General features: G+C 45.9%; 1 protein-coding gene across 1 annotated transcript in view; it reads left to right on the plus strand.

Moving 5' to 3' along the window:
- Nucleotides 1–642: 642 nt before the first annotated feature.
- The window catches only part of PTPN1 (protein tyrosine phosphatase non-receptor type 1), a 36193-nt gene continuing 24067 nt past the window's right edge, over nt 643–12768 (plus strand). Inside the window, exon 1 of the mRNA XM_072414142.1 lies at nt 643–800. Coding sequence (XP_072270243.1) covers nt 738–800 — 63 coding nt within the window. The 5' untranslated portion in view covers nt 643–737. The remainder of the gene's footprint in view (nt 801–12768) is intronic.

The raw sequence follows: 12768 nt of genomic DNA on the forward strand, positions 1-12768 counted from the left end.
GGAATGTTGTCACCCCATATACTGTACAATGGGGGAATGTTGTCACCCCATATACTGTACAATGGAGGAATGTTGTCACCCCATATACTGTACAAAGGGCGAATGTTGTCACACTATATACTGTACAATAGATGAATGTTGTCACCCCATATACTGTACAATGGAGGAATGTTGTCACCCCATATAATGTACAATAGGTGAATGTTGTCACCCTATACACTGTACAATGGAGGAATGTTGTCACCTCATATACTGTACAATAGGGGAATGTTGTCACCTCATATACTGTACAATGGGGGAATGTTGTCACCCTATACATTGAACAAAAGGTGAATGTTATCACCTCAACATAGCTAACTGGAAATGGAAAGAAACATGAAATGCAGCCAGCAGTCCCCCAGGTAAGTACCACACATAGGGGACACAGTAGGAGCTGAGTATCCCCACCAATAAGCCGTGACTACATACACAGATAACAGGCTCATGAAGTAGATGGCGGGACAGGTCACGTGGTATAAGGCTGTGCAGACTGACACTGTACCGGTACACATCCTCCAATCACCCTCTGGTTGCGTTCCACCATAGAAACTTCCGGGTTTGGTCCCGCCCTTCCCAGCGATGGTTGGCCAAGGGGACGGAAGTGACGTCCGGTAGGAGTGCGCTCTTCCGGCTGCGTGCAGTGTGGTGTCAGACCGGAGCGGGAGGAGGAGGGAGAGGAGACGCGGCGGCGGCCTGACATGGACATGGAGAGGGAGTTCCGGGAGGCCGACGCCAATGGCGGCTGGGGTTCCATCTACCAGGTGAGCGCAGGGGAGGGGCCAGGCCCCTAGGGGGAGGGGTCATGTGACCAGTGGGGAGGGCCCTGACATGCTCTCATTAAGGGCCCCATTCACTAGACAACAATCACTGAGCACTGCGTGTTTGTACTTACCTGTGTGTACTTACCTCTACTGACACTGATATCTCTATCATTGTACACTGTATGACACTGACATCTCTCCCACTATACACTGAACGACACTGACATCTCTCACTCTGTGCACTGACATCTCACACTGTACACTGCACGACACTAACATCTCTCTCACTGTACACTGTATGACACTGACATCCCTCGCACTGCACGACACTGACATCTCTCAGTGTACAGTGAAAGGTGTCAGTGTCGTACAGTGAAAGGTGTACTCTGTAAACTGTACGACACTGACATCTCTTACTCTGTACGAGGCTGACATCTTTCACACTGTACACTGTATGACACTGACATCTCTCACACTGTTCACTGTATGACACTGACATCTCTCAAACTGCACAACACTGACATCTCTCACACTGTTCACTATATGACATTGACATCTCTATCACTGTACACTGGACGACACTGACATCTCTCGCAGTGCACGACACTGACATCTCTCGCAGTGCACGACACTGACATCTCTCGCAGTGCACGACACTGACATCTCTCGCTACACTGTATGACACTGACATCGCTTACTGTACACTGTTCGACACTGACACCTTTCACTGGACACTGTACGACACTGACATCTCTCTCACTGGACACTGCATGACACTGACATCTTACACTGACATCTCACACTGCATGACACTGACATGGCTTACTGTACACTATGACACTGACAGCTTTCACACTGTACACTGTATAACACTGACATCTCACACTGTACACTACATGACACTGACATCTCTCACACTGTAAGACACTGACATCTTTCACTTTGCACTGTATGACACTGGCATCTTTCACTGTATGACACTGACACCTTTCACTGGACACTGTACGACACTGACATCTCTCTCACTGGACACTGTACGACACTGACATCTCTCTCACTGGACACTGTACGACACTGACATCTGACACCGACATCTGACACCGACATCTGACACCGACATCTGACACCGACATCTGACACCGACATCTGACACCGACATCTGACACCGACATCTGACACACTGCATGACACTGACATCTTTCACACTCTACACTATATGGCACTGACTGTCACTGAGTCCAATCAGAAGCCGGGGGCGTGTCTGCAGGAAAGGCAGGGAGGAGTCTCGGATCTGCTGTGGGCACTGTAATGTGCAGGGAATCCCTTCTCCCCCATTCATTGAAATCAGAACCCCTCCTCTCTGTGTCTGGAACAACTGATAGTTTACTTCATAGCCCCCATACTGAGCCCCTCCATCATTAATCAATTTTAATCAGTGCTTCTCTGACACTGCAGACAGCACAATACATGACAACCCTCAGCTTCTCACTGCATTATGTCTGCTCATGTAGTCACTGCTTTGTGACCAGTCTGTAAATATAGCTTAGCTTACATCTAGGATGTCTGCACTGTGTAGAGGGATCAGGGGTCCAGATGTACGTGTTTGCTTTTTACATTTGCCTGCAGTGCTTTATGGTGGGGGAGGGGCAGAGAGAGAAGATGGTGGGGGTGGGGGGCAGTTATATGGCAGAGATGTTTGTATTGTTGTATTCATCCTTGTGGCCAGCCAAAATGACAGAATAGTAACACCAATAGGAGAAGACGCTGTGATTTGGGGTGCTTGTGGCAGTGAAATCCCTGGCGTGGGTGTGAAGTCAGATAAGGTCTGTACAATGGACGTGCCCACCAGACATGCTGGTGGTATAACTGTCACCCGGCTTTCAGTGCAGTGGTTGTGAATTGCAGATCTGCATTTCTACTGAATGGCATTGAAAGTAATAGTGTACCTGCAGTCTCTAATGGTGTAAACCACCCACAATGCCCCTGGTAGCCATGGCATGCAGACTGCTACGGGTTCAGGTTACACAAGGAACAGGGGCTTAGAATACATTTGTTGGGGCTGATGGAAACCTCTGGAAACAAGGTTTACCCCCATGCAAAGCTTTCACCATCGGGTCCCTGAGGCTTTCACTGCTCTCTTTGGTCGTGGTTTAGGATTCTGTTATCGATTTCCCCCCCCCCCCCCACCATTATTGCCTCCCTTTTGTCTTTCACTGCTAATCAATTCCCCATGACCCCTAATGGACACGGTGCTCCCTCCGCTGACACTGATTCCCGGCTCTCCCCCGGATCCTGGAGACGATCGTTTGCATGAGCAATCAATAGGTCAGCTTTGTATTGTCTGGGGAGTGCGGGAAGTGTTTGCAGGAGCCCCGGGAATACCACAGAGGCAGCGCTGCTTTGTTATCTGCCTGGCGCTGCCAAGACAAAATGACTTCATAAAAATCCCCACTTCGGTGAAAGTGCCCGGCATTCGTTCCAAATTTGTATACTGGGAAATGTTTTACAGGGAATCAAGAATGGATTCATTCTAAAATGTGAATCCCTCTGCCAGGTGTCTGTGAGATTCACCTTGCTGTACACCGTATAACGCTGACATCTCTCGTACTTTACACTGCACGGATTGAGAAGGATGGGAAAACTAGGAGGAGAAAAGGGGGGGATTCTCCCAATAGGTGTGGGGGGGGGGGGTGTCACCTGTTCCCAATTATTTTCTATAGATCCCCCCGGCTGGACAGGAAGTAAAACGCCCCCTGGTACAGTGGCAGTTAGGAGGAACCCTAATATCATCCCTTCTTTTAATGGGCGTCAATGGGGAGCCCCACTAACCTTTCCTCCAATATTTGGGGTCAGTTGAAAGCCTCAATATCATCCCCTCATACGCTATGAGTCACTGGGGTGTCCAAATAACATGGACGCTTACAATGGGGCCCCAGTAACATCCCCTCTTACATTGGGGGTCAGTGGGGTGTCTATATAACATCCCCTCTTAAATTGAGGGTAAATAGGGATCCCCAGTAACCTCCCCTCTTATACTCCGGTTTGGGGGAGTCCTAATATCAACACTTTGTATATTTGGGGTCAGAGAGGAGCCCTAATACCATCCCCTCCTGTATCAGGGGTCCCTGTGGGAGCCCCAGGTACATCCTTTCAATAAGGATTAATCGAGATCCACAGTTACCGCCCCTCTTACATTGGGTTCAGTGGGGAGCCCCAGTAACATCCCTCCTTTATTGGTGGGCTTTGGGGCCCCAGTAACATCTTCTACATTGGTGGACAGTGGGGCCCCAGTTACATCCCCCTACATAGGGGGTCAGTCAAGACCCAGTAACATCCCCTCTTACATTGGGGTCAGTAGGGAACCCCAGTAACATCCCCTCTTACATTGGGGGTCATTGGGGCCCCAGTCACATCCCCTCTTACATTGGGGTCAGTGGGGAACCCCAGTAACATCCCCTCTTACATTGGGGTCACTAGGGAACCCCAGTAACATCCCCCCTGCATTGGGGGTCATTGGGGCCCCAGTCACATCTCCTCTTACTTTGGGATCAGTGGGGAACCCCAGTAACATCCCTCCACATTGGGCGTCAGTGGGGCCCCAGTAACATCCCCCCTACATTAGGCATCAGTGGGGCTCCTGTCACATCTCCTCTTACATTGGGGGTCATTGGGGCCCCAGTAACATCTCCTCTTATGTTGGAGTCAGTGGGGAACCCCAGTGACATCCCCCACATTGGTCGTCAGTGGGGCCCCAGTAATATTCCCCCTATCTTGAGCATCAGTGGGGCACCCGTCACATCTCCTCTTACATTGGGGCCCTAGTAACATCTCCTCCTAAATTGGGGATCAGTGGGGCCCCAATAACATCTCTTACATTGGGGAGCAGTGGGCAGCCCTAGATACTCAAGCAGATGTCACCTCCCAAAATGACGGGAGTCAGACAGGAACAAGTGTCCCCAATGGAAGATTTCCCCTCTCCTCATATTCTAAGGACACAAATTTTGGTTTTCCATTCACAGGGTCCCTAACATTCTGAGGTCTCCTTTATGTCCACAGGAAGTTGTATCGGTGACACATTCTCCTCACTGATTCACCGTGCCGATTTCCTCACCGCTTCTTTCACGGAAGCTCCTCTCTGTGTCGCAATGTCATCGTCATCCCCGACTTTCCAGGTTGTCATCGGATGCAATGCCACGTCATGTGACCACCGGGTTATGCAAGGCATCACCAGCAACGCAACCCTCCGTGACACCAATCTCTCAATCACACTCACAATCTGGCTGCAGATTTCATGACCGCAATGATTCAGGTCCAAAGTCCTGAAAACATTTTTATTTATAGATTCTGAGTACTTAAGCATTGCACGGGTCGCATCAGATTGGTATGAGCAAATTATGGCAGGATGAGCATTGCCAAATGTCAGTGGTCACCGGAAGGGGAAGGAGGGGAAATTGGCTGTCACAGCAAGCAAGCTGTGGTGGTCTGTGTATACTTCCTGTCCTGTGACAACACTGATCTACATTAGATATACTACAGGTAGCGTTGTCACCTGAGAAGAGGAAATGTTTTACTGGCAGGTGACAATAAATGGGGGCATCAGGACAGAATTGTGAGGTCCTGCAGCAAGCAATGCAGGTTTCATCCTTCCCCTATTAAGGGACTGGCACATAAATCACGTGATTTGTTCGTTTGCACCTGGAAAGGTGACTCAGGCGCCTTCGTTTTGTTGGCGTTCTGAAGATGCATGGAGCATTTTATTGTCCTTCAGCGCCGGTCATTCATTCAGCCTGAGATGTGTCAGTGCCTCCTCCTGGGGTCATTAGGATTCCGAGGCACGGCGAGCTGTCATCTCAGCCGCTCCTTCCCGTAATGCATCGCTGTAATGGCCCATGTCTTTGTCATCTACTGCGACCACATCCCTGCCAGCCATGCAGCTGTGCCTGTTTCCTGTAAAAGGACCAACACATTTGTTTATCAACTGATAGATGTAAAACATGAGCAACATGACAAAACCCTATCACTGAAATCTTTGCGTACCAAAATGCAAAATTCAATAGAGAGCCCCCCCCCATATAAAATCCAACATTGCCCCTGGGGACATAAAAATGGCCAATTTGCAATAGCACTGCATTGGAGCCACTTTTCATGAGGTTCTCATACCCAGCTGCAATATACGGCTATCTGTCAGCTGTGGATGCCCCGTGTAATGCCAGGGCTGTGGAGTCAGTGCTGCTGGCTGTACAATTTTGCAGACTTCAGGTACACAAGTTTTTCCTGCAACTCCGCAGACAATGAATTGCCATCACTCCAACAATAGTCCATGTTACTGTCATCCTATGGTGAATCTTCATTAAAACCACCTCTAGGAGTTTAATGTTCTACTAGTTACCCCTAAAGAGCTTCTCTAACTTTGGTTGTATAGATAGTATAACAGTTTTCTGCGCATTTACCCCTGAGGAAGCCTACGTCGGGCGAAACGCGTTGGCTATTATGACTTTCTGATTTCCTCTTGTGGATACTGTTGTTAACCCATATATTGCCTGTTACAGTTAGTTTTACACTGTCTAGTGCCAATTTCGTTGCCCAAAACAAATCTTACAATATTGTATGAGATGAACAATCTTATATATTGTCCGGGATGTATTGTATTTTGAGAGATTGTCAAATTATATAATACTTTTTTTTTATCTATTTAAAATAACCAAAATCGGCATTCTTTTATATAATTCTGTGTGTAGAGGGACGGTGTCTCCAGGTAACTTATCTAGAAACTTTGAATATTATAGTCCACCTCCTAGATTGTAAGCTCTTCAGGGCAGGGTCCTCTCCTCCTCTGTCACTGTCTGTATCTCCCATTTGCAACCCCTAATTAATGTACAGCGCTGCGTAATATGTTGACGCTATATAAATCCTGCATATTAATATTATTAATAGTGATCTTCTCGGGGGACAGCAAGAGAAGGATAAAAGTGAAAGTAATTGAAGGCTTGCTGAACTTGAATGTTGCTCACAGTCATTGGAAATCCCTGGTATATTCAGGAACGGAGGATAATGTGACAACGCTGATCTAATGAACATTATCCCTGTGACTCGGGGTCACCTTTAGTTCCAGCAGTCTGTCTTCAGCACAAATCCTTTCCTTATTCCCTGAATGGCAGGACTGCTCAGCCATTTGTCTATTCTGGATTTTCCTGGTTGAGCTGGGTAACCTGAGGCCATCCTAATCCGGCTCATGAAGATGTTGGATGCCTGTGTCACTCCAGTAATGGAGAGATGTACAAGAGTCGTGTCCAGGCCTGCACACAGGGCAGATATTTCCGGCAGATCTATAGACACGCGGGGTGAGCCCAGAGACACCGCAGGGCTGGGATATTTAGTTTGTTGGCCTCGTCAGCCTTTGAAGCAGACCGAGCTCTTTAATTTGGATGTTTTACAGCTCCGGGTTGTCTTTGGAGGCCTCGTTTGTTCAGCCACTTCAATTCATCAGATGAAAGAGTTTTGCAAACTTTACAGCCCTGATCTAACGTCTGATTGGTCCATGCTGTGTAACTTCTTAGCGTGGGTGAAGTGTGTGTTACTTTAAGTTTATGGAGGGGGCGGAGCTCAGACCAGGAACAGATTGGCATTTCTGTAGCATCTGTATAGCAGGTCCAGAACTGCCCCTCTTTTTGTGAGCATGCATTGTGTGTATATAAAGTAAAATATTAAAGGTTAAAACCCCTACTTCTGTTTATGTCTCCATAATGTTGACTATTGACAGGAAGGGAATCTGACAAATGCCACTGGGCATTATGGACTGAAGGTAAAAAGCTAACCCCCTTCAGTGCTCAACCCAGAAATTTTTTTAAGCCAGTGGGAAGAAATTGTAGGTGGGTGGCAGCCCCTGTATTGTGACCAAAAACCTTTAGTAACCACCCAAAAACAGCCGGGTGGGTGCTGAAAAGTGCCGGGTGGTGCACCCAGCTAAAAGGGCCTAGGGAGAACCCTGCCCTTGTTTCCATCATAAGATTAGTCTACCCCTTTGAGGTTCAGGAAGTAGCCGCAAGGCAGAATTCCCCAAGTCACCCTAAGACTGTGATTGGACAATAAAGGAAAAGCAGCACAGCGATAAGCTCATCTCTCTGTGCTCACTTCTCCTATCAGCATGCAGCTAATTGGTGGTTACCAATCTGCCTTTATTTGCGATGTATTATCGGCATTTATCAGCTTTATGTTGCTGTTGACTAAAGATTTCAGTGCTGTTTGAGAATTAAATACTTTTCAGGTAAATATAAAGCAAAGATTTTACCAAACCCTTACCTGCTTCTGGAAATAAGACATTCTGGAGGTGCTTTATTGTAGGACCATTCACTGGTATTCCTTCAGATTCACCCTGCACAAGGATGTCTGTAGTGTAGAAGTGTGCAGAATACATGAGAACATATCTGAGTGTTGCACAGTACTCCGAGCTGTTGTGTCTGCTAGTAGACAGGTACACTTTGATTTCTGGTGCATGGTTTCCATGTCACGCTTTTGTCAGCCTGTATTTTTCCATTATGCTCCAATGGTCCTGCTAAAAAGGAGAGAAGTGTTTTCTAGTGAAAGCAACATTTCGGCTTTGTCAGAACCCAAACTTATTCTGCACATGTGGTCACGGGATGTGGAAAGGAGACAAAACAGCGCACAAGCTGCTGGCGGTCTGCAATAGATCAGTGCTTGTCTAGAGCTGGAGTCATTGGGTACCCGGAATCCTCCCTGCCCTCTACCCTTTAACTCCAATGAACCAAAGCTATTAGTTTGAACCATATCTGTATGATACCCAGAATCCTCTCTGTCCTGTCCCTTTTGGCCCCAATGAACCATATCTGTACGATACCCAGAATCCTCTTGGCCCCAATGAACCATATCTGTACGATACCCAGAATCCTCTCTCCTGTACCTATTGACCCCAATGATCCATATCTGTATGATACCCAGAATCCTCTCTGTCTTGTACCTATTGACTAATGAACTATAGCTATGCAGTGTTCAACCAAGAAATGTTTTTAATTGGGGTGGGAAGAAATTGTAGGCGGGTGGCAGCCAGTTTTTTGTGACCCAAGTCTTCAGTAACCACCCAAAAACAGCTGGGTGGTTACTGAAAAGTGCTTGGTGGTACGCTGGAGAGAACACCACTATGGGATACCCAGAATCTTGTCTGGCCACTACCGTTGACTCCAATGAACCATACTTATGGGAAATCCAGAATCTGCTCGGCCTTGTTTTTAATCAAACATGGCTATAGGATACCCATAATTCCTCTCTGCCCCATACCTATTCAGTCTGATGAACCATAGCTTTGGAATACCCAGAATCCTCTCTGCTTTGTACCTATTGACCTTAATGAGCCAAAGCTTTGAGATACCCAGACTCCCCTTTGTATTTTATATGTTGACCCCTATAAATCATAGCTATATAATACCCAGAAATCTCTCTTCCTTTTACCCATTGACTCTACATAACCATAGCTTTGTGATACCTAGATTCCTCTCTTTCGTGTACACCTTGACACTAATGAACCATAGCTATTTTATACCCAAAATCCTCTCTGCCTTGTGCCCATAATCCCCCAATAAAACATAGCTGTAGGATACTCCGAATCCTCTCTGCCCCATTCCTGTTGACTCCAATGGACCATAGTTGTGGGATTCTCAGAATCCTTTCTGTCGTGTATGCATTGAAACTAATAAACCATAGTTTGGGGATACCCAGAATCCTCTCTGTATTTTACCTAATGGCCCCTATGAACCATAGCTATACAAAACTCAGAAATCTCTCTTCCTTGTACCCATTGACTCTAATGAACAATAGCTTTGGGATAACTAGATTCCTCTCTGTTGTGTTCACCTTGATACTAATGAACCATTGTTATATTTTACCCAGAATCCTCTCTGCCTTGTTTTACCATTGACACCATTGAATCACCGTTTTTTTCACAGCTTGTGAACACTGAATCTCATAAAACAAAGTTATAATATACCTGAAATCATCTCCACTCTGTACATATTGACTTTATTGAACTATAGTTATAGGATACCTAGAATCCTGTCTGTCCTTTACACATTGGAGCTTTTACTAGAAAAGACTTAGTAAAAAAAAAAAGTTTACACTGAGCTGAATTATTACTCTGCAATCGATAATTCACTTAGCTTAGTGAATATGTTAAAAATTTACAGTGCAAAGATTACCCAATCACCTGCAAAGAAATTTTAAAAATAGACCATTTGCTTGCAGGATCCCTTGAACAGCATTTATTCTTCATTAAATCGCCCCCAATGACTCTAATGAACCATAGGCATGGGTTTCCAAGAATATCTTGGTTACTCTGTAACTTAAATTACAGAATGCCCAGAATTCTCCGTAATATTTGCTAGCCATCCAATGCCAAGAATATACGATTCCCAGAATCCTCTCTGCCTTGTCATGATTACAGCCGTGATAATGCGCCATAAGCAAAGCTACAGAAGGCTCAAGTGCATTGATTTTATCAGCTTGTGTTAAGAGAGTGATATAGACTACCATTGCCACGTCGTTCTCTGCTAATTCTAGTTTTGTCATGTTTATTCTCCGACTTCAATTCATTGTGACGCTTACTTGAAACAAGCCTGCTTATAGGTAAGTCTGACTTGTTTCAAATCCGTGACTCCAACCCTGCTGGTCATTGAAAACTAGTTTCCTCATATACAAAGACAGCCCCCCATTTGTCCTATGCCCCCAATATATTTTGCTTGTCATTGCCTTGGCAAAGAATCTTCTGATTAATACAAACCCATTAGAATCAGAGCAGCTGCTAAGACGCTTTCCTGTAATGCAATGAAAGGCACATAGCCTAGCAAGAAATGGCTTTAACCCGCTCCTTGGCATTTTCATATTCACTTGCAATGCTAGGTAAATCCCTGCTATGACTGATGTGCAGGTGTCCAAATGTAAAAGTTCAGGTGAGAGCAGTCACAGATCATAGACCAGTGTACTCCCAGACCCTTTTAGCCGGGCGTACCACCCGGCACTTATCAGTAATGATCCGGCTGTTTTCGGGAGGTTGCTGATAAGTTGGTGACTGCCACCCACCTAAAATTTCTTTTCACCTGGCTTAAAAAAAAATTCTTGGTTTAACACTGTAGACCATTGCTGCAATATAATTATTTCTTCATTTGATATTCAGGTGTTGGGTGGCTGCAGAGGCAGGTGATACCTTGTCTGTATGGTAGGGAATTTGCATCTGCACTGGAGTATTGCCTACTCACAGTCTATAGTGGAGGTGACACAGGAAAGTTAGATCTATAGCCCTTCAATGGGCAAGCTGTGACCCAGCTGGGGTTTGTCAGACCTCTGCAGAGAGACCAAAGATTACAGAACATTTTCTTTTGCAGGTCATGTAACTTTTTTTATTTAGTTCACAGTGATTGTGTTATACTATTTCTCTTTATTTATAGACATCCCTTACTTACAGCTGAGACGGTTACTGGCAAAGCATTGCTCCTGCAGACTGTGCGTGTAACCCAGGTGTATGCATTCTCCTGTGGTTCACCTTATTTCTATGACACACCACAACCTTTGCCTCTTTTTTTCTTTATGTCATGAGTGAAATCAGGGTGATGCCTGACATGACTGAGCCTGAATGTCTGCAAAGTGTGACTGTGAGAGAGAGAGAGTACCGCAGGATGTCTGACATCTGCCCAGTGCGTGGGAGAGGATGTACGCCGCTGAGAACAGGACCCTGTGCTCTCACTATAAGCTAGGGGTGCCTTGCCTTTTTTTAGTCTCTGTTTACTTAAGTTTCACTTAAAAGCTGCAGCAGTTTGCTTTCCCTGCTTTCCTTTTACGTTTTATCATTATGGTGAAATCAGAATTTCCTGTCTCCTGCACGTTAGCTCTTAGGTTGGACTGACCGGTGCCTGAATTCTGCAGACTTTTCTGTAGCTGTACTACTTATAAATTAGAGCTAAACACCTCCTTGGCCTTCCCCGAGCCAAATTCTCCTTCATTTGTATCTCTTACTCCCCCCTACCAGACACTGCAGCTCACAAGGCTTCAACAGCAGAGGCTCTGCTGTCAATCTGGCAAGCAGTGGGTGGGACTGGGTGTGGCCAGGTGATGATTGACAGGTTTGCAAGCTTGTCAATCAGCTGTTATGCTGGTGATAGCCACGCCCCCTGCAACATCTCATCCCACTGCAGGACAAGCCTACGTGAGAGTGACAACTCTGCTCTGAATGCAAGGTTTTATCATTGTTGTCACGCCATCACAGGAAGCTGCATTAGATAGGCTTCACAAGCAAGATCTCTCTCTAATTGCATTTAGCAAGGATTTATATATCTGCTGCTCGGCCCATTGCACATCAACCCTAATCTTTCTTTTGCAGGGACAATCTGTCAAGCTATTATAGAGATAATTCTTGTGCTTTGTGTCACTGATTTGGTTCACACCCCGAAGACAGTTTTGTAGATAAACTGTCACGTCCACAGATTCTGTAGAAATTCTCACAAACGTTCCTGTGTAGTTCAACCCATATCTTGGTTTGTCATATGCAAAGCAAGGTGACAGGTGCTCTTTACAATACAACTCAATATAACTTTTGTGTGTGATAATTATAAAGTCCAGCTAATGTCTCTTTCTGGTTCCTGGCTTTCTTATCGCTGAACAACAGAAGAGTCCCTGTCATATTTCCCACAAGAAAGCTGTGCCCGTCGGCTGCAATATGGGAGAGGGGTAGGTTGGGATGGTGTTGTATATTCTGGGAAAAAATGCTGAGTATGGAAAAAATTCCAGCATGTCACCAATAAACAGACTGTGGACATCCGGCTTACTATTCGGAGCTTCGTCCTTTCCCACCTCAGTGCCAAACTTTTTTTTTTCTTCTTGTATAGCTCTAACATATACCATAGTGCTGTACAGAGAACACTGAGCCAGTCCCATCAGTCTCTGCACAGAGGAGCTGACACTCTAATGT

This window comes from Pyxicephalus adspersus, chromosome 6 (genome assembly GCF_032062135.1).
Source record: "Pyxicephalus adspersus chromosome 6, UCB_Pads_2.0, whole genome shotgun sequence".
In the NCBI taxonomy this organism is placed as follows: domain Eukaryota; kingdom Metazoa; phylum Chordata; class Amphibia; order Anura; family Pyxicephalidae; genus Pyxicephalus; species Pyxicephalus adspersus.